General features: G+C 50.4%; 1 protein-coding gene across 1 annotated transcript; it reads left to right on the forward strand.

Annotated features, from left to right (window-relative positions):
- The first annotated feature begins 406 nt into the window (after window positions 1-406).
- Window positions 407-17,480, forward strand: C28H16orf78 (chromosome 28 C16orf78 homolog). Its single transcript, XM_070500709.1, has 6 exons — window positions 407-548; window positions 682-689; window positions 3,670-3,801; window positions 4,048-4,156; window positions 14,588-14,840; window positions 17,333-17,480. Exons 1-6 carry the CDS (start codon window positions 407-409, stop codon window positions 17,478-17,480), a joined length of 792 nt encoding a protein of 263 aa, XP_070356810.1.
- Window positions 17,481-19,785: the final 2,305 nt, after the last annotated feature.

The raw sequence follows: 19,785 nt of genomic DNA on the forward strand, positions 1-19,785 counted from the left end.
GAAATTTAGATTATTTTACAGGCTACAGGGAGCCATGGAAGGTCTTTGAGAGCAGGAGTGACATGAGCTGACCTCTGTTTTAGGAAGATATCTGTGGAAGCGGAGGTGGAGGGGCCGTAAAGGAGGCAGTGGCAGTGTGCAGGCAAGAGGGGCAGTGGCCACGTGGGGAAGCCAGTGTCCCACTCCACTCTGAGCCCAAGGGCCAGCCCACAGTGACCTCACAATCACCCCCAAGACCTCCCAGCCTTTAAGACCAATATCCCAGCCGCTGGCCCAACTCCGCCCTTGAAGTTCACCCTAGAGGCCACACCCTCCCGTCTGGGTCACCCGGCCAGCAAGCAGAGGCAGACAGTCAACCAAGTGAGTGTAGGCCACCTCCCGACCAAGGCACAAGCAAGACGCCAAAATGTCAGAGAAACCCGAGGACCCGAGGGACGCGATGCCCTCAGAGAGGAAGTCCATGTGGAGGACCGCTGAGGAGAGGCGGATGTCCGACCTCACGCGGGTGCTGGAGTGGCTGGAGCGGAGGCGGGGGAAGAAGCATCAAGGTCTCCAGGTGTGGCTGCCAAGGAGGCCGGGAGGAAGACTCCATCCCAGGCTGCCGCAGGGAGGGAGGGACCCCGAGTCCCGAGAAACAAAAGGCACGAGGGTCTCCAAGCACCGGGTGAACTAGTAGAAAAGCACCGGAGGTGTGAGGGGAGGCCGTCGGTGTGGCGAGGACATCCTGTTGACTAACTGTCGCTTATGTGGTTACGCTCCTGCCCCAGGAGGCTGGGAGAGGGCCCTATCCTTCGCGATGGTTACATTTTAAAGGGATGGCTCCCAGGTCCTTGAGGAAAACTTTCCTGGATTTTAAAACTGGCAAGAGGCTAGGAAAACATTTACATCTCTAAGGGGCAGAGAACGAATTCACAGTGTAAGTTTTCTAAAGGAAAAGAAAAGGAAGATGACAGACCTAGAGTCAGGATGAAACCTGTCTAGTTCAGTCAAGGTGAGGGAAATGTTGAGGTCGTCTTGGTCGGTGTTCGAGAAGGACTGAGGGGCAGTAGCGTCTAGGCTTGGCAGGATGGGTCCTTCCCACTGTCCCCAGATACTCCTGTCCTCCTTATGGCTCCAGGGTCACAGGGCACTCAGTCATCACTGCCATTATCTCCACTGGGGCTCCTACGGAGCTCCTCCTTTCTCCGCTGCATCAGAACTAGCTCTAACCCATTGGTCTTAGTCCATTTGGGCTGTCAAACCAGAACAGCACAGACTGGGTGACTTATAAACAACACAAATCTATTTCTCATAGTTCTACAGGCTTGGGAGTCCGAGATCAAGGTGCCAGCCGGCACGGTCTCTTCCTGCTTCACAGCCAGCTCCTTATCGTTGTCCCATCCGTGATGGAAGGCGCCAGGGAGCTCTCTGGAGCCTCTTCTGTAAGGGCATTAGTCCCATTCGTGGGGCTCCAGCTCATGACCTAGTCACCTCTCAAAGGCCCTACGTCCTAACACCGTCTCATTGGGAGTTAGGATTTCAACATATGAATTTTGGGGGACACAGACATTCAGTCTATAGCACCATGCTTCCCTCTTTCTCCAGGAAGTATGGCAACCAATTTTGCCTCTGTTTCCCCCAGAGTCCCCCTTACAGAGAATCAAGCCATGCCCTTGGAAAGTGGTCTCCTCCACAGGAGATGCCACCTGACCTCGAATCCCCTGGCCCCCAGAGGAAAATGGGTGAAAAATGGCCTTACGAATGATGACGCTAACCTCTCTTAAGCATTTCCTGCGTGCTGGGCCCTGTGCTCAGCCCTGCAGTGAGGTCCCGCGTCGACCGCTCCCCCGAGGCTGCAAGGCGGGCGCCCTTCTGAGCCCCCGCTTGAGGACCAGGAAGCTGAGGGGAAGAGAAGTAATTTGCTTGAGCTCATGGAGTTAATTAAAGCCCAAGCCAGGGCTCAAACTCTGATCTATCCAGTCCCCCAGCTCACGGCCGTGTGGGGCTGACTCCCACAGCCACCTCTGCGGTCTCTGCCTCGCCCAGGTCATCACTCGCTGCCTTTCAGGAAAGCTCCGTGCTGTTATGTGGCTCCTTATCATTTACGGTGGGATCTGGAGTGTGCATTCCATCAGAGTGCTGAGACACGTCTTACACGGAGGTGCTAAGATTGACAGATAGCACCCCCGCCCCCCACTTTTTGGAAGGGGTAAGGGCTTGACTGCTGGGTTGCTCAGAGCTCAGTGTCAATTACAGAAATTATATCCACATCTGCAATGAACACGTGTGGTCCCGTGGCTCCTCGCAAGGGTTATATTCCAATAATGTGCTCACAGCTTTACCTTATATGCGGCTTTTATTGTAAATAATTTTGGACCCAGGGTGGGAACAAATTTAAATTGAAAATGCAGTTAAGTCTTCAAGCACTGTGATCTCTCCCAGAATCATTTGGGTGTTAAAGGAAGCTCCTGAGACAGAGGGGGACGCCCCCGGAGGTCTCGGACTCAGGCGACTCCTGAGGAGAGGCTGAGGCTGTAGGGGGAAGGCAGGAGGAGGCACCCCTGGAGAAGCTGGCCTTAGCCTCTCTCCTCAGCCTGAAGGTTCAGCCCTGCCCCCAACTTGCACCCCATCTCCTCACTAAGCCAAACAAGACCCTGAGATCGACCAGCGCCCCCTCCTTAGACGGCCACACGCACACCTTGGGCAGCTTCTCCCACACACCCGACCGGCTCCTCAAAACACTTCTTCTGCCCCACAGGATATAGCCAACATTCATGGAAGGCTTGCACTTCCACATGGTGACTCATTTATTCCTCACAGTAACCCTGTGAGGTAGGTCCCACTCTTGTCCCCATCTTCAGATAAGAAAACAAGCCACAGAGAGAGCTGTCACTTGCCCAAGGTTGCTCGGCCACTAAACAACAGACGGGATCCCAAGCCTGGCAGCCTGACCTGGAAACCAGGCTCGGCCCTCATCTCCCCACAACCACCCGCGGCACAGCGGAGGGGAGACCCAGTCCATTCGGCTTTTCCCCAAGATGCTTCAGATACTGGCCCGGGGGTCCCTGTCCCCAGACCCTGGAGCTCCCTAGTGAGCCCGTGCTCCTGCCTGCCTTCCCCGGGCAGGCGAGGCCAGGAGGGCATAGGGAAGTCCATGCAAGGCACGCACGCCAGCCCTAGACAGGCCGCGAGGAGCACGGGGCGGAGAAAGGCAGGTGAGCTGTGATGACAGCTCTGGGAAGACAGGATGGAGTGGGGGTGCGGCAAGGAGGGCATTCTTGGGACAGAGGGAGAGTCCTGGCTGGACTCAAAGACAGGGCAGCCTTCCTGTGGCTCCAGACTGGAGGCCATGGCAGGGAAGTCACAGCTAGAACGGCCACGCAGGGGCTGGGAGGAGTTCCTGCCAGGCTGGGGGTAGGCCCTGCAGGGGGGTGATAGGGAGCTAGTGATGGATTCTGAGGTGGAGAGGGACAATTAGCCTTGGGGGTTAGAACATGGTTCTGGGGGCGGTATGACATGGCCACCAGGGGTGCCTGGAGGCAGAGGGACAGTGAGGGGAGGACAGGAGCACCAGAGCGGGGTGGAGGGAGGGACAGCCCACTCAGGGGAGCGTCCCATCGCCGCTCTGGAGGCGGATGGTGGTCTGCGCCCCGCGGGGCAGCCACAGCGCCCTCTTCCCTGTCCTTTCAGAAGCACAAGCCCAAGATGGCGACACCTTTTAAAGCAAGGAGGAAGGAAGAAAAGAAAGGCAAAAGCGTCCCGAAGCCCCAGGGTGGGAACCGCCAGGTGTCGTTCTCTGACCAGGTGACACAGCCGCTCGGCGTCCCACCCGCCCCACCCGCACCCGGCTCCCCACGCTGCCGAGGGGTGCCCACCCCGCTCCTGCACACTGGCCACTTTTTAAAAATGTGTTAAGGCTCTAGGCTCCGCTCCTGCCCCAGACTAACGCTCACAGTAATCACCTGCCCCATCCAGCTCCCACCCGACAAGCCCCCGCCGCGGGGGAAGGCACGCTCCTGTACATCCTTCTCTCCACTCCCCTCCAAGGCCACAGGGCAAAGCACCAAGAAGAAGGAGAACTCCGCCAGGTACCGAAGGCCCTACGGAGCGGAGCCAAAGGGAAAACGCCTCAGCACAGTCCCGGGCAACTACACCAGGGACAGCGCCAGGAAATCTGGTGAGGAAAGCATCCTGGCCCCAGGACCGGGAACTGTCCCCCACCTCTCAGAGGGACCAAGAGCTCACACCATTCTTAGGGCAGTAGCATCCACATCAACCCAGCCACTGTGGACGCAGGAGCCCTCCATGGCTCTTTAGGGATCACACTGCGAGCTGGATGTCGCCTGGACACGAGGCAGGGGGATGTCAAGGCTTGGCCCACACATGCGTGTGCTCTTCTCAGAAGCCAGCATAGTGTACCCAGGTTCCTGAAGCCATTTTGGTGACATCAACCTTCTGCGTCCCAATTATCTAATTGATTTAGGTACTGTGACATTGTCAGTTACAGAAGGAACCACACCTGCTGGCCTTAAACCTGCCAGGTGTTGCTCCTCCCCAAGAAGAGGTCGGCTCAGGTTCTGCCAGATGCCCACCTCCCAAGACGGCCTGGGTTCGAATCCTGGCTCCACACTCTGTATTGAGCTCAGAGTTGTATAATTCCTGGGCAAGTCACGCCATCTCTGGGGTCCAGTTTTCATATTTATAAAATGGGACAATAAGATGACCTACCTCATAGTACAGTTGAGGCGCGTTAGTGAGATGAGGCGAGGAAAGCACTCAGCCTGACACAGAGTGTGCTCAACACTGTCAGCGAGTGGTGACTCTGAGTAAACACGTGCTGAACTTCTCAGGAGGGCCGGACCGCGCCGTTGGAGAAACAGGTACGCTTCTTGTGCCCGGCCTCTGGGGTGGAGGGGTATGGTCAAAGAGAATTCTGGAGGCAATTCCATTAACCCAAAGGAAGTGTGGACAAGAGCCTTCAAGCAGGGGCTGCAGTTCTCCTGTACAAAAATGTCCCCATTGTTCACAAGAAAATGCTTTCTCCTTTTCATGTAAGACACCAAAGCCAGTGTAAGCGCACTGCCGTCACACCTGTCAGATTTAAACATGACCAGCTCTACACGCAGTTCAGGGTCCTGGACTGATCATAGAATAACACTTTAGTGGAAAAACTGGTGAAATCCAAAAAGGCTCCATAATGTGCCAGTGTTAATTTCTCAGTTTTGACAAATGTACCCTGTTTATGTAAGATGTTAACGTCAGGGGAAACTGACGGAAGGGTACATGGGAGCTCCCTGCACCATCCTTGCAACTCTTCTGTAAATCTAAACTCCAAAACAAACGGTTATTTAAAAAAGCAAAGCTAGATGGACTTATGCCCTGCAGGAAGCCCCACACCTCTCTCCAGTTTCCTGTGACTCTAGAGTCACATCTGGCTCCAAAGTCCTGGTCTGCTGGGACCCTGAGCATCTGTAGGTCTCACATCGCTTTCTACACTGTTCCTTTCTCCCCGCCCCTGCCAACCAGACACAGAGCATGCTTCCTTCGCTTCTCCCCACACCTCTCACACGAAGCCTGTGTACGCAGACTCTACTGAAGGGTGGGGGCAGCAAAGAGAAAGAATCACATCACAGAGTCATACAGCAAACAAATCAGAAATCAATTATGAGCCCGTCTTGTTCTTCAAAGTCCTTGTCCCCTGCCGCCAGGAGACCCCCACATTTCCCTGCAGGGGCAGCCTCCAGATGTCTTGCTCAAATCCAGGACCCAGGCCAGAGTGAGCCCAGCCAGGCACCCAGGGCACAGGATTTAAGGAGGCACTCAGGCTCAGGTGTCGACACTGTACTTGGGTGAGCCTGAGGGCCAGCACCTCCTTAAATCTGTCCCCGGGCACCTCCTTGTCTCACTCTAGTCCTGGTCCTCCCACTCCCCCTCTTCCTCTCCTCTCCTCTCCTCCAGCCTCTGCCTTCCCCACCCCACCCATTCCCGCTGGCTTTTCACCTGGAGGGATCGCTTTGTTTCACTGTCTCTTTCCACACTCAAAGTAGTCTAGCCAGGTATTTTCCCAAACAAAGGCAGTTCCTTTCCTAAGAGAAACTCTCATACCAGTTGACTAAATAATTCTTTTCACCTCGCGCACAAGGATGCCAGCGGGCAGGCTGACTCAGCAGCCACTTGGTCCTCTGCAGTCCCCTGCGCTCCCCCAAGACAAAGCCACCCTGTTGGACAGCAGTTCTCTTTCCTGATCTAATACAGCCAGTGGCCACTGGGGGGCAGCAGGTGCTCAGCGCAGCCCAAGTGCGTCTGGAGCTCGGACCCCAGGAAGCCGCTGGGCGGCCAGGTGTGGCATCCAGGACCGGGGCAGGGCTGAGCCTGGACGCAGTAGGGGGAGCTTCCTGTGCAGGCTGACAAGAGGCCCAAAAGGCTTGGGGAGGATCTGGTTTGGGAGTCAAGTTTAAGATAACACAGCCCCCAGGAAGGGCATGGAGCCAGTTAAGGCTACAGCAGGAGTCCAAGAGGAGATAAGGCAGCTCGAGGAAGAGTATGCTAGACCGAGACATCGGGGTCTAGCCTCCCCCAGCCCCACTCAGCGCCCGAATCACTGGCATCCTTGTCAAGAACCAGACCCCGTGGGCGTCCTGCATTCCCTGTCCGCAGAGCGAGCCCCTTCCACTCTCAACACCACAATTCTGTGTGACCTGGGGGCGACATCCCCCACCACCTCTAGGACTGGAATGTGACACTGTCTACGCAGTCACAACTCCCCCTCTTCCATGTTTTCAGTGTTGTGATGGCCACAAAATCAAAATCTGCAAAACACTGTGAGTGTCCTGAATGAATGAACTGTACTGTCTCGGGCTCCAGAACCTCAAAGCTAAAAGAAAGAACAGTGACCACTCCACTCCAGTGTTCGCTTTTCAAAGCAGACAGGCTCACTTTCAGCATCTCACTTCATTTTCACAAAAATTTCCCTTCACTCCCCTTAAATCACTGAGATGCCATCCCTGGCCCTCCACTGACTATCTTATTGCCACATCCGGGGGCAGCAGCCTGCTGCCACACTGACACGGTGAGGGGCTCCTTTCTCTCCTTTACGGCCTCTCCCCCGTGAATCCCCCGAGGGCATCTCATCTGTGCCCCCCTTCCTTTGTCACTGCCCCCTCAGTCCCCTCTGAGGGCTCAACCCACAAGGAGGAGTGTGGAGTCCTTGTCCTCCCCCCAGCACAACGTTTAGGTGGGCCCAACCAGACCCAAGGCAGTGAGAGAAACCAGATGGTTAAGCTACAGCTGTGGTCTTGCGTCTCCTCATTTCTATGAACGAAGGATGCAGAATTTTCCAGTTTGGTGGGCTTCTTTCCTGCTTTGTCTATTTTCCATAAGGCTTCTCTGTATATTTTCCTATTTAATTTATTAATCTCATATGTTTCTAAGTCGCTACTAATCACCCTTCCTTTTTTCCCTCCTCCCATACCAAAGTTTCCCCTCGGAATTCCCCTCTGATTAGCACTGCCATTGTCATCCCATTATACACTTTTCCTGGCTGACACTATTCAAATGTATGGCTTTACCCACGGTCTGATGATTTCAAATCTAAATCTCCAGAGAGCCCTCTCTCCTAGGCTCCCTCTACATGCCCAACTCCCAATGTTAGTGTCTACAGGCTCCACAGATCCACACGCCCCCTCGTATGCACCATCTCAGGGCCTAGCGTTGGCCCAGAGCGTGGCCCCAGTTGGAAGTCGCCTCTGCCACCACCCCTCATGACCGGTTGCCCTTCATGACCAGTTACCACTCACAACCAGTTACTCTTCATGACCAGTTACCTCTCATGACCAGTTGCCCCTCATGACCAGTTACCCCTCACAACCAGCTACTCTTCATGACCAGTTGCCCCTCACAACCAGTTGCCTCTCATAACCAGTTACTCATCATGACCAGTTACTCCTCATGAGCTGTTACCCCTCATGACCAGTTGCCCCTAATGACCAGTTGCCCCTCATGACCAGCTACCCTTCATGACCAGTTACCCCTCATAACCAGCTACCCTTTGTGACCAGTTACGCCTCATCACCAGTTACCATTCATGACCAGTTACTGGGTCCTGGAGACAGCACCATCTTTGTGTCTTTCATCTCTTTCCCTTCCTCTCCATTTCCACTCCTATTGTTTTAGTTTATTCCTGATCTTCCTCCACTATCAAAGGCCCCACAGCTCTCCTCCTCTTGGCTATCACGTTGGCCTGTCTAACTTGTTTGCGTCTTTTTATTTAAACTGAATTTTTAGGCAGCAGATGATTGAGTCTTGATTTTTAAATCCAATCTGGCAATTTCAACCTTCTCCTTTGGACAGTTAGACCATTGACACAGAATATGATCACTGAGGTGGTTGAGTTTCAACATGTTAGTTTCTAACTTGTTTCCCTGTTCTTTGCTCCCCTTTCCTCTTTTTCTGTCCTCCTTTGGGCTGAGTGTTTTTGTGATTCAGGCTCATATCCTTTGCTGGATTACGAGCTATAACCCCTTTGCGCCATCTCTGTGGTTGCCCAGAGTGTGCAGGATCCATCCTGGCCTTGTCCCACCTTCCTTCCTTCTCGCTTCACGTAGAACATGAGGAACCAACGAGAGCATGCTTCTACTTCTCCTGTCCCAGCCTTCATGCTGCTACCACCTCACATCACATTTATTCTTACGTTATAAACCCCACAATATGTTGTTATTAATTTTACTTTAAGCAACTCTCTTTTAAAGAGATTTTTATGTTTACTCACACAGTTAACACTTTCAGGGCTCTTCATTTTTTTACACAGGCCCAGATTTCTGTCTGGATTCATTTCTTCTGCCTGAAGATTTTCCTTTAACATTTCCTATGTGTGGGTTTGTTGGTGATAAATTCTTTCACCTTTTGTATGTCTGAAAAGGCCATTATTTCACCTTTGTTTCTGAAAGATAATTTGGCTGAGTATAGAATTCTAGATTGACAAGCTTTTTTCTCTCAGTACCTTACAGAAACACTCTTCTGTCTTCCAGCTTGCAGTGTTTCCAGTGAGAACTTGGCTGTCCTGATTAATGTTCCTCTGTGATGTATCTTTTTCCTTCTCTGAAGGTGTTTGTTTTTCTTGGGGGTTTTTTTGTTTGTTTTTTGCGTTTTTTTAACTGAGGAAGATTTGCCCTGAGCTAACATCTGCTTTTTAGTATGTGGGTCACCACCTCAGCATGGTTGTCGTGTGGTGCAGGTTCACACCCAGGAACCAAATCTGCAAACCCAGGCAGCCAAAACAGAGTGCGCCGAACTTAGCCACGAGGCCGCAGGGCGGCCCTGAAGCCTTTCTTGTTAAGCAGTTTGATTATGATCCGCCCCAGTGTCAATTGCTTCGTGTTTCTTGTGTTTAGCGTTAGTTGAGATTCTTGGCTTATAGTTTCCATCAAATTTGGAATATTTTTAGCCATTATTTCTTCAAATTTTTTTTTCAGTCTCCACTCTCTCCCTTCTCTTTTGGGCACTGCAATTACACATATTTGAAGTCCCACAGCTCACTGGGGTTTTTTTCCCCCAATTTTTCTCTTTGTGTTTCATTTTAGATAGTTGCTGTTGCTCTGTCTTCAAATTCACTAGTCTTTTCTGCAATGCCTAGTCAGCTGTTGATCCCATCCAATGTGTTTCTCACTTCAGGCAGCGTAGTTTCATCTCTAGAACTTCAGTTTGGGTGAGTTTTAGTCTTCTGTGACTCTCCTTAACAGGCTCAAGCCTTCTTGAGCACACAGAGTATATTCACAATGCTCTTTGAGTGGTCGTGGCTACCAGTGCTGTGTCGTTCCCTCTCTTGCGTGTGCTAATTAGTCCTCAGCAGAGAGGAGCCTTTGGAGAGTTCCTGAGAGCTCCATGCCACTCTCTCCTGGCTATCTGCCCTGTGACTCCCAGCTGCCCTGGCCCATCTAAATGGTCTGCTCTCCTTCCTAGCTCAGGGCCACCACCAGGCTCTGCCCACCCTTCCCTTGCCCGTACCACTGCCTGGAAGCCTTTTCCAGCCATTGGTGGGGCCGTCATGGGCTCACCTCACTTGTCTGCCTCTCAAGGCTCACTGCCCTTGTTGCCTGTTATCCAATGTCTGAAAACTGCTGTTTTCAGGCCCCACTCTTTGACTGCTCAAGGTGAAAGGATAAATGCAGCCCCTATTATGCCATCTGGGCTGAAAGCAGAAGTCTCAGATCAGCCTTTCCAAAACCTAAACCTGATCGAATGTGATGGCAAGTCACTGAAAAATTTTAAGAAGGAAGCTACCAAGTTGGATTTTAATTTCAAAAAGGTCACTCTGACTATGGCCAGTAAAAGATCCTGGGAAAGCATTTGGAATGTATTTCCAAAGCAAATCTTGACAAAGTCTGTGCAGCTAGACGGAAACGGGAGTTCCTTTGGCTTTCTCTCCCTGGCCACCTACGCCTTGGGCATTCTGTTGATGCCAGGGCAAGGGTGCATTCCTAACGCTGAGGGCTGGAGGGCAATCACCCCCTCCGTCTCCATGAGTACAGAGTCAGTCCTGGAGTCCCAAACACAGCCCACCAGAAATCTAACCTCTCTGTTCAGCCACAAACTCAGGAATGGGGGGCATTTTTGTCCAAGAGGGTAGCCAGGACAGGCTCCCAGACAAAGGCACTGACAACCTGGGTTCACATCTTCCTGGACCCACTACTAATTAGCTATGATATCTTGGGCACATGACTAAATCTTTCTGATCCTCAACTTTTTCAGTTTTTAAATGGACATGACACGGTTGCAAGACTGTAGTGCCCCCTCCCTAGAAAGCCCCTTGCACACTGCCTGGCACACAACTCACTCAACAGATGTTAGCTGACATGTATAGTTATCGTCACCATTTACACTGTTATTCTTTCCTACGTGAGCCCTGCCTTGACCCCGAAGAGGATCAGATGCCTCAGGAGAGCCTACGGCCCTCTCCCCAAGGGGTTTCCCATTTGTGTCAAGATGTGCAGCTCGTGATTTTTCTGAAACATAGCATCAATTTCCACCATGCACAAACAGGGACTTCTAAGGCCATCTGACTCTATCACCCTATTAGGGACCAGCTGTCAGTTCAGAACAACATACTGGACATAAAGACTCCCAATTAAGGGGCCAGTCCAGTGGTGTAGCGGTTAAGTTCGCACTCTCCGCTTTGGTGGCCCAGAGTTTGGGGGTTCGGATCCCAGGCACAGACCTACATACCACCCCTCAAACCATGCTGTGGCAGTATACCACATACAAAACAGAGGATGATTGGCAACAGATATTAGCTCAGGGTCAATCTTCCTCACCAAAAAAAAAAAAAATCCCAATTAAGCCACTAACTCATGAGACCTGGGCAAGTCACAGCCTCTCTCCAGGCTGCTGTCCCTCCATTTATGTAACTGTAGGAGCTCTAGACTCATTCTCCCTGACCTATCCTGGTAAAATTCCCAAACTTTATTGATGAAAGCTTGCAAGCTTACAGGAAGCACAATTTACTTACAAAGGAAAAAGACACTAGAATCAACCTGGAAGTGAAATGGCACCTACCGACTGCCAAGAGTGAAGACCTACAATTGCATAATCCTGTCCCGAGCCCACACGTAAGTCACTGTCAGAAGGAATAAACGATACTTGCAGATTTAGAAATATTGAAGGACTTTCTCAGCCATATGTCCCTTCATCTGCAGAAAATGGTCTAGAAGAGAGCAGAGGCACCAAATATGGAAATGATTGGTTTATAATCAAAATCTAGATACACACTTAATACAAGGTAATATAGAAAGATTGAAAATAAAAGGATAGGCAAAGAGATAAGAAATGCCAGCAGATGAGGTGGAATTAAGGCTGTAAGCAACAGAGAGGGTAAAAGAGGGATATTTTAAAACAGTAAAGAGAATAAATAATAACCATAAACCTACATGCACCAAAAAATATAGCAGCTAAACAGATAAATGTTTAGAAAAGCAAGCAGAACCTGATTAAAATATAGTTACAATGGGAGATTTTAATACACTTCTTTCAGAACCAAATAGATAGATTAAATACAAAATAATAGGAAGTACATAGACAAACCTATCAATGCAATTAACAAACAATAACATTATAATTGAATAGAGAACAGACATTTTTATATCACCAAAAAACATTTACAAAAATAATCAATGTAGCCCCACAAAGAAAACAGAAACACTCAAAAAAATAAATATTTTAGGATCATCTACATTATCCTAAAGTAATAATTACAAATAAAATTAAAAGCTACCCCCAACTTAACAGTCGAACATTAAGAAACAGGCTCCTAAAATACCCTTATAGCAAAGAAAAAACTAATGAAAACAAGCCTGTTTCATACCAAACCTATGGGATGAAGGCAAAATCTATGCTCAGAAGAAAATTTACAGTAAGAACTAAAAGTAATGGTTCCTGTCTTTATAAAACAAAAAATTAAAAAAGAAGACTTTTATTAATTTATAAGAATAGAAGTAATTAATATGATGAAGCAAGAATTAATACATTAAATACCAGCTGAGATTAAAGAAATACAAGATAAAAAATAGTTAAAAGGATACATTCAAAGCCAGCCTTTTGAAAAAGCAGGCCGCGCCCACACGTGCTGCGCTCCATCCGCGCACACTGCAAGGCCCGAGGGGCCTCCACCCGGCCAGCCCCAGTTCTAGAGGCTGCGATTCAGGGATCCCCATCTATTCCAGCTCCCAAGGGGAAACTCCATGTCAGACAGGGCCCACTGAGGCTGGAGGAAGCGACAGACAATGTGAAGTTATCATGAGCCTTGTTAAAAAGGAGAGTAAAAACATATAAGATTTTGTATGAGAAAGGACAAGTAAGCAAAGATAACAAATACATCAACTGAATACAATACAATACTACATGCATCTCTATACAATAAATTTGAAAACCCAGCAGAAATGGAAAATTTCCTATCATGCTACAAATTATCAAAATTGATACAATAAGGAGCACTAAAAAAGGCACCAGGACGAAAGGTTTCACACCAGGTTCTATCTAACCTTTAAAGAGCAAATAATCCCAATGTTACTTAACTACTGCAGACCATTTAAAATCTAGACACTTCTACGTTAATTTAACAAGCTATCATAACCTTGATGTTAATATATTATACAAAAACGTAGGCCAATCTTGCAAAAATATTAAAAATTTTAGCAAATAGACAATGTATAAAAATATATCAATATGTTAATGTATGAATAATGAATAATACACCATGACCAAGTGGGATTTATTGCAGTATGTTAGGAATGGTTTGGTTATCAATATCAGGATAATTTATTACATCAAGAAAATAAAGGAAGAACCATATGATCATATCAGTAGATGATGGGAAAGCAATAAATAGAACCAAGCCATTGTTACTAATAAAACCTCCATGTAAACTAGGGGTGAAGCTGCTGAATATTGTAAAACATTTACCCAAAATAGTGATAAGCATCATTCTACATGATGAAATGCTAGAATCATTTTAATTAAAATCAGAAACAAAATGAAGCATGACTGCATCATCATCATATTATTTTGTGTGTGTGTGATGAAGATTGTCCCCGAGCTAACGTCTGTGCCCACCTTCCTCTATTTTGTGTGGGCCCCCGCCTCAGCATGGCTTGACGAGCAGTGTTAGGTCTGCACCCAGGATCCGAACCTGCGAACCCCCGGCTGCCAAAGTGGAGCGTGTGAACTTACCCACTCGGCACCGGCCGGCCCTGCGTTATCATTATTGACATCGTTTTGGAGAGTCTGTCAAATGCATTATGTCGAGAAGAGCATATAATTTTCATAAATATTAGAAGGAAGATATTTTCATTTTTCCCCTGATATGATTGCATATCTGCAAAACTCAAGAAATTCTAGTCAAAGATTAATAAAATTTGGTATGATTGTTGGTGTGCTAGAAAAACGTATTTTTTAAAATGGTAATCTTTTCTCTGTACTGACCATACCAGTTATAAATGCCTATCCATGCTGTTCTTTCTGCCTGCAATACTTTTCTCCCTTTTTCATCTGAGAAACTATTTGTCCTTGAAAAACCTAGCTCAGGGCTAGCCTTGAGGCCTAGTGGTTAAGTTCCACGCACTCGCTTCGGGAGCCTGGGTTCACCGGTTTGGATCTTCGGTGTGGACCTATGCCACTTGTCAGCCATGCTGTGGCAACATCCCACGTACAAAATAGAGGAAGACCAGCACAGATGTTAGCTCAGGGCAAATCTTCCTCAGCAAAAAAAAACAAAACAAAACAGAAACCCCAGGTCAAAGTTGATCTCCTCTACCCCCTCTAGGCTAAAGTTCCCTTTAGGTGAACTCCCTCTGAAGAGGCAGGGAAGATAATATTGAGAAAAGGAAATAAAGGAAAGGAGGGAGGAGGAGGGAGTTGGGAAGAAAGGAGGGAGGGAAAGATGATTAAGGATTCAACAAACGCTAAGAAGGAGAACTACGGAAGCCTTGAAAAGACCCCATATCTCAGAACAGTATTGTCTGACGCCCATGCAGTCTTCCAGACCTCATCACCTTCCTGGGTACCCCACCCCTCACCTCCACCAGGATCTAAATCCCTGGTGACATCTGTCCAATTTCAGACCTAGACATCAAGGATGCAATCGCCCTGGAGTCCACTCAGCGGTCAATGCCGTACCGTCGCCAAAGCATTACAGAACCCACGTTGCCGGACACTATCTTTGGCCAGCGGAGGTCAACCCTCCTGAGAGACTGGGTAGTCAAGGCACCCGACAGCTCCTATGAGCGCAAGCTGAAGAGCCTCATGGAGAAGGGCACTGAGCCCAAGATAGAGATGGTGAAAATGCTGAAACCAGAGGAGGTGCTGAGCTGCCGGTGAGCAGTCCTGAGGGTCGGGCGGGGTGTCCCGAGACAAGGAGCTTTGCTCGCTACCATCTGCGGCTCAGACACGGGGGGGCCTGGGGGCCAGGCCTGGGGACCGGGGAGGGTGGCCGCAGCGCGGGTGGCCTCTGCCTTTGAGGCCCGGAGAGCTGCTCCAGGGCTGCAGCTGTGGGGTTTCCAAGCAGCCTCGCCCGCTCGTGGGCCGTCTCTGGGATGGACACGACATGCGGCTGCTGCTATTTCGATGCCACACCTGTGGACACTTATACAACCCTTCCAATATTTCAAACTTTGTTTCACAATAGGAACCATGAATATCATTCAAGAGGGAATTGGCCTTGTTTTACAGGAAGTTTCCTTAACAGATCACTTACACAATGGTCCTGAATTGCTGGTGAGAGAAGCCCCATCCCCAGGGACTCCCCGTGTGTGTCTGGGGCTTGACTCCCAAAGGGACCCTGAGCAAAGTGTGATGCCGTTTTGAATTTACTGCTCTTACCAAAGGCCTCCCTTCTTTCTTGTTCTGTGTCTTATTTATCAGGACCTGCTAGTTTTCAGCAACACCAAACAGCTTGGTTTCCACCCCAAGACCCAAGCACCCCTCCCTAGCCCAATGTTATCCTTGAGTGTAAAGATGTAACTGACAAGGTTCAGAAACTTCATAGAGAAGAGAACGGGACTGAGAATGATGTCGTTGTCCTTGTAGAGGTGACAGCAGTGAGCTCACCTGCATGTAAGAGAGCCTCAGACGCCTGGCGTCCGATCGCCCCATCACGGAGTCCCGCTCTGCTCCCTGGCTGGCTGAGAGAAGGATGGGTGGAGTGGGCTGACTGGCTGACGGGTGGACGGGCAGTCTCCCCGGGCGAGGGGAGCTCCTTGCTCTTGCTGCTTCCGTGGCTGGAAGACTTTCACTCTAGCTTTCAGATTTGATGGAGGGTTCTAGTTGACTCTGGCCAATAGACAGCCTAGCTGAGCTCCACAGTGGAAAGAGGAGAGATTTCGACAGGGCCCCGACCCTCCAAGGAGGGAGACAGGCTATTTGGAGAGATGGCATCCGACAAGCCATTAGGAAAACATCCAAGGAAAGGATGAAATTGTCCGGAATGGGATCTTAGTGAGTGCCCACACATACATATGTGTGAGACCCTCTAGGGCTGGGCTGGTCAGGGAGCAAAGCTGGAGCTGTCCAGCTGTGGGGCTGGCAAGCAGGGTCTGAGCTGACTGTAGAAACAGGTAAGTTCTGGGCAGATCTTGAAGGAGAAGGGAAGCCATCCCCAATGGGTAGGAAACCCAGGTTATAGCAACATGCAGCCCCTCCCCCATTATCTTCAGCAAAGTAACCAACCAGCAGGTGGCCTGTGTAGGGGGCCTACCTACCTCCTTATCCTAAAGCTGGACCAAGGTCAATGTTGATGGTAGAATAAGGAGCCCATCGGATATGACCGGCAGAGGCACGCACTCTGCCACACAGTAGAGACGGGATCTGTTCCTTTCTTCAGTGTAAGGCAGAATTGTGGGGCTTTAGCTAATATTTCAAACCAATGACCTAATTTTTTAAATTTTGGATATTATTAAAAGAAAATACTCATCTCTATTCTTACAATTTTGCTCAGCTTTTATTTCCACTGTCCTGTATTTCTCCCAGCCCTCAGCATCACTCAGATTACACACACATCGCAGCAAGGAGAGGAAGACCTGGCAATTTGCAGCCTGGTTTTTTCTGCCACTCAACATAACGTCATGGCCACATTGCACCTCCTTCCTAGTGACGTTTAATGCTAGCAGAAGAGTCACTGAAAGGGATATTCCATTATGCGTTTAATCGTTCCTCTGTTGATGGCATTTCTTATTTCCCTGTTGTTGATAACCCCAAAATGAACACTTTCCTTTATACAGCTTTTCTTTCCATTGACTTCTCTTTTTGCAATAAGTTGAGGGCCTGAGTGGAGTTACTGAACTAAAGATAATAAACTTTTTTGGGGATGCTCGGCAGTGTTTGATGTATATGTTGCCAAATTAATTTCCAAAGAAGTTATATCAATAAGAACTCCCACTTGAGCCAGCCCTGATGGGCTAGTGGTTAAAGCTCAGTGTGCTCCACTTCAGCCGTCTGGGCTCGGTTCCTGGGCGCAGAACCACACCACTCATCTGTCAACAGCCATGCTGTGGCAGCAGACACATAGAGGAATAGAGAACTTACAACCATACGCAACTATGTACTGGGGCTGTGGTGGGGCGGGGAGGGGGGAGGTTGACGACAGATGTCAGGGTAGGGTGAGTCCTCCCCTGCAAAAAAACGAAAAACGCTCCCACCAACTGTGTGGGTGTCCCACTCTCTTATAAGATCTCTGTCAGCTCCAGAAATGTCTGGAGAGCCGGTCCTCGTCAGAGGTCCTACACTGCCACTGCCGCGATCTAAGCTCTTTTCCACAAAGTTCAGCGCTCAGTGACCCCGCCCTGGGCTGACCTCTGTCTTTCTGGCGCAGGTACCTGAGACTGTCCAAGAACAACATCCGCACCTTGCTCAAGCTGTGCAAGGACGCGGGGATGAACGTGGACATCCACCCCCACATGGTGGAAGGAGAGATCGACGCGAAAATGGTCTTCTCCCAAAACCGCAACGTTGCCCTCTGAGGAGCTCCTCTCCCTGCACCTCAGGCTCCCTCTGCCCTGGGACTCAGCCCCCAGAGCCGTCTTCTGGCGTGCCACACCCGGCCCTTCACACCTGGCGCGTCCCTTGTAGACAACAGTGATCATAAAACACGGCAGACCGCATCCATCATTGTGGTAACATAGTGTTTGCCCAAATCATCCAAGCCAGAACCAACGTGGGAGACACTGTGGGCTTTCTCCCTGACAAAACACCACACCTTAGAAAGGGCTTGGCAGGAAGAAGGTCTTAGGGAGAGGGGAGGAAATGGAGGCCCAGAGTCCCAGAGGGACTTCGGGAGGGCCGAAGGGTTGGAGGGCTGGCTGGGGATGCATGCACCACAGGTTTTGCACGCTACCCCACCTCCCACCGGTGCGGGATGCAGCTCTGTGTGGAACTGGCCCTCTTGCATGTAGGGCGGGAGCTGATGGGGAGTGGGAGACGGAGGCCTCTGTCAGCACACGGAAACAACTCGCTTGAAGAAAAGGAGCCACAGAGGGCAACGAACTTGCTCGAGTCGCACAGATGAGCAGTGGCGGGGCTGAGATGAGAACAGTGTCCTCACCTTAGTCCCCCATTCTGCCTTCTTGCATGATGGAGACTCCCACAAATCCCGCAGGACTGTTCAGAGACGCTGCCTCCCCATCCTGGAGCAACCGCCAGCTGAGGTTACAAGCCCTTCTGGTCCCTGCAAGCTTTTCAAGTACATTCAAATCCCAAATGCCCCACTTGCTAGCTGTGTGACTTCTGGCAAATTACTTTATCTCTCTGTGCCTTTGTTTCCTCATCTGTAAAATGGGGCTAATAATAGAGCCTGCTGATCAGGGATGCTGTGAAGAAGAAATGAGAGCTTGCATGGAAACATGAAGCACAGACATAGATGCAGAAGAGATCAATGAACATGTGAGCTGTTCCCTTAGTCCCCTGGGTGGACAAGGAGCAGACTTCCCAGCCCCCAGCTCTCCCAGAAGGGATCCCCAGAACTGAGGATGTCGTTGTTGAATCAAACTCTGTTGAAAAGCTGCTGATTCCAAACCCAGGGCCCCTCATGGTAAACCTCCAAATCAAATGGTTCCTGAGCTCGGAGGAGATAGTGCCCACCCCCAGGGCAGAACCACAGTGGGCAGCCACGGCTCCAGTGGGCCCAGATGGCCAGTTTCACTTTCTGCCTCCAGACACTAGAAGGGCGAGATTTTCCCCTCATAAGCTTTTCGAATTTCCACGCTCCTCCTCCAGGCTCCAAAGGGCCCCTTGGAGGGGGTGGTGCTCTCCACTGGGTCGCTGCCCTTGGGAGTCAGAGTGCAGTCACAGAGAGTTCCAGAGCCGTCTCTCACCCACCGCCAGTGGCACCAGTGCCCAGTGCGCGCAGGCAGAGCCCGCAGAGGAGCCGGCGGTCAGAGCGGTGCGCCTGGACCCGGCACCGCGGCGGACCCCGTGCCCAGTTCCAGGGCCGGCTGCAGGCGACGCAGCTAACGCCTGTCCCTGCGGGAGAACTCACTCTTCCAAAAGGGGAAGGAAAGGTGTTTTCCGAGCATCCCCAAGTGTCAGCACTTTCAAAACCCAAATCTAACGTCATCCTCCAAGGCCTTTGCTTCATATTGCTGCTCAGGGGTCAGGATGAGGGAGCGCCGGGCCGTCCTGCACAGCGGCTCGCCTTCGGGCTGCCTGCTCTGCCTCTCTCGCGCTGCGTTTTGAACCCATTTTCTCCCATTTGAGCCACTGCGGAAGGGGAGAAGAAGACAGTCTTCTCTGTCTAATAAATATTCGGATTCAGGGAGGATGAGGAATAGGAACGAATGAACAGACAAAATGGCCCTGAAAGCTGGACGTCGGGTACGCTATCAGCAGCAGCGGTGCGACAGGACAGTGACCACTGAGAATTTTCGTGTCCAGACTGCTTTCCCACAGTTTTTTGTCACGCAGTTCAGCTTGATCATTCTCCAGTGTCTGCATCACAGCCCTATTTAAAAGGCAGTGGCAAAGGATGGATCCAGCCCAGCCTTCTAAGAAGGCAAGGGACCAAAGTCGGGATTCCTTTCTGGTAACAAGGAGGGACCTCGAGGCGACATGCAGATTACATTTATCTGTTTTCTTCCCCCACGCCAACTGTGTTATATGGCAGGCATGCTGTATTCCCCTCATGGCCCACCAAGACCCCTGAGTCCTTTCCTGCAGGGCTGGAGTCGTACAGCAGCTTTTCCTCCACGACTCATTCGGGGGCCCATATGCCAGACAGTGTCAGGGAGAGGGAAACCCAGCCCCTCTGATGTCACAGAGGAGCAGGGGAGG

The sequence above is a fragment of the Equus asinus genome, chromosome 28 (assembly GCF_041296235.1).
Source record: "Equus asinus isolate D_3611 breed Donkey chromosome 28, EquAss-T2T_v2, whole genome shotgun sequence".
Taxonomy (NCBI): Eukaryota; Metazoa; Chordata; class Mammalia; order Perissodactyla; family Equidae; genus Equus; species Equus asinus.

Excerpts from the sequence above, each read along its gene's own strand:
- C28H16orf78 (XM_070500709.1), top strand. The coding sequence starts at position 407 with ATGTCAGAGAAACCCGAGGACCCGAGGGACGCGATGCCCTCAGAGAGG. Across the intron at positions 4,157-14,587 it reads GGACAGCGCCAGGAAATCTG|ACCTAGACATCAAGGATGCA; the intron begins GTGAGGAAAGCA and ends GTCCAATTTCAG. Across the intron at positions 14,841-17,332 it reads GAGGAGGTGCTGAGCTGCCG|GTACCTGAGACTGTCCAAGA; the intron begins GTGAGCAGTCCT and ends TTTCTGGCGCAG.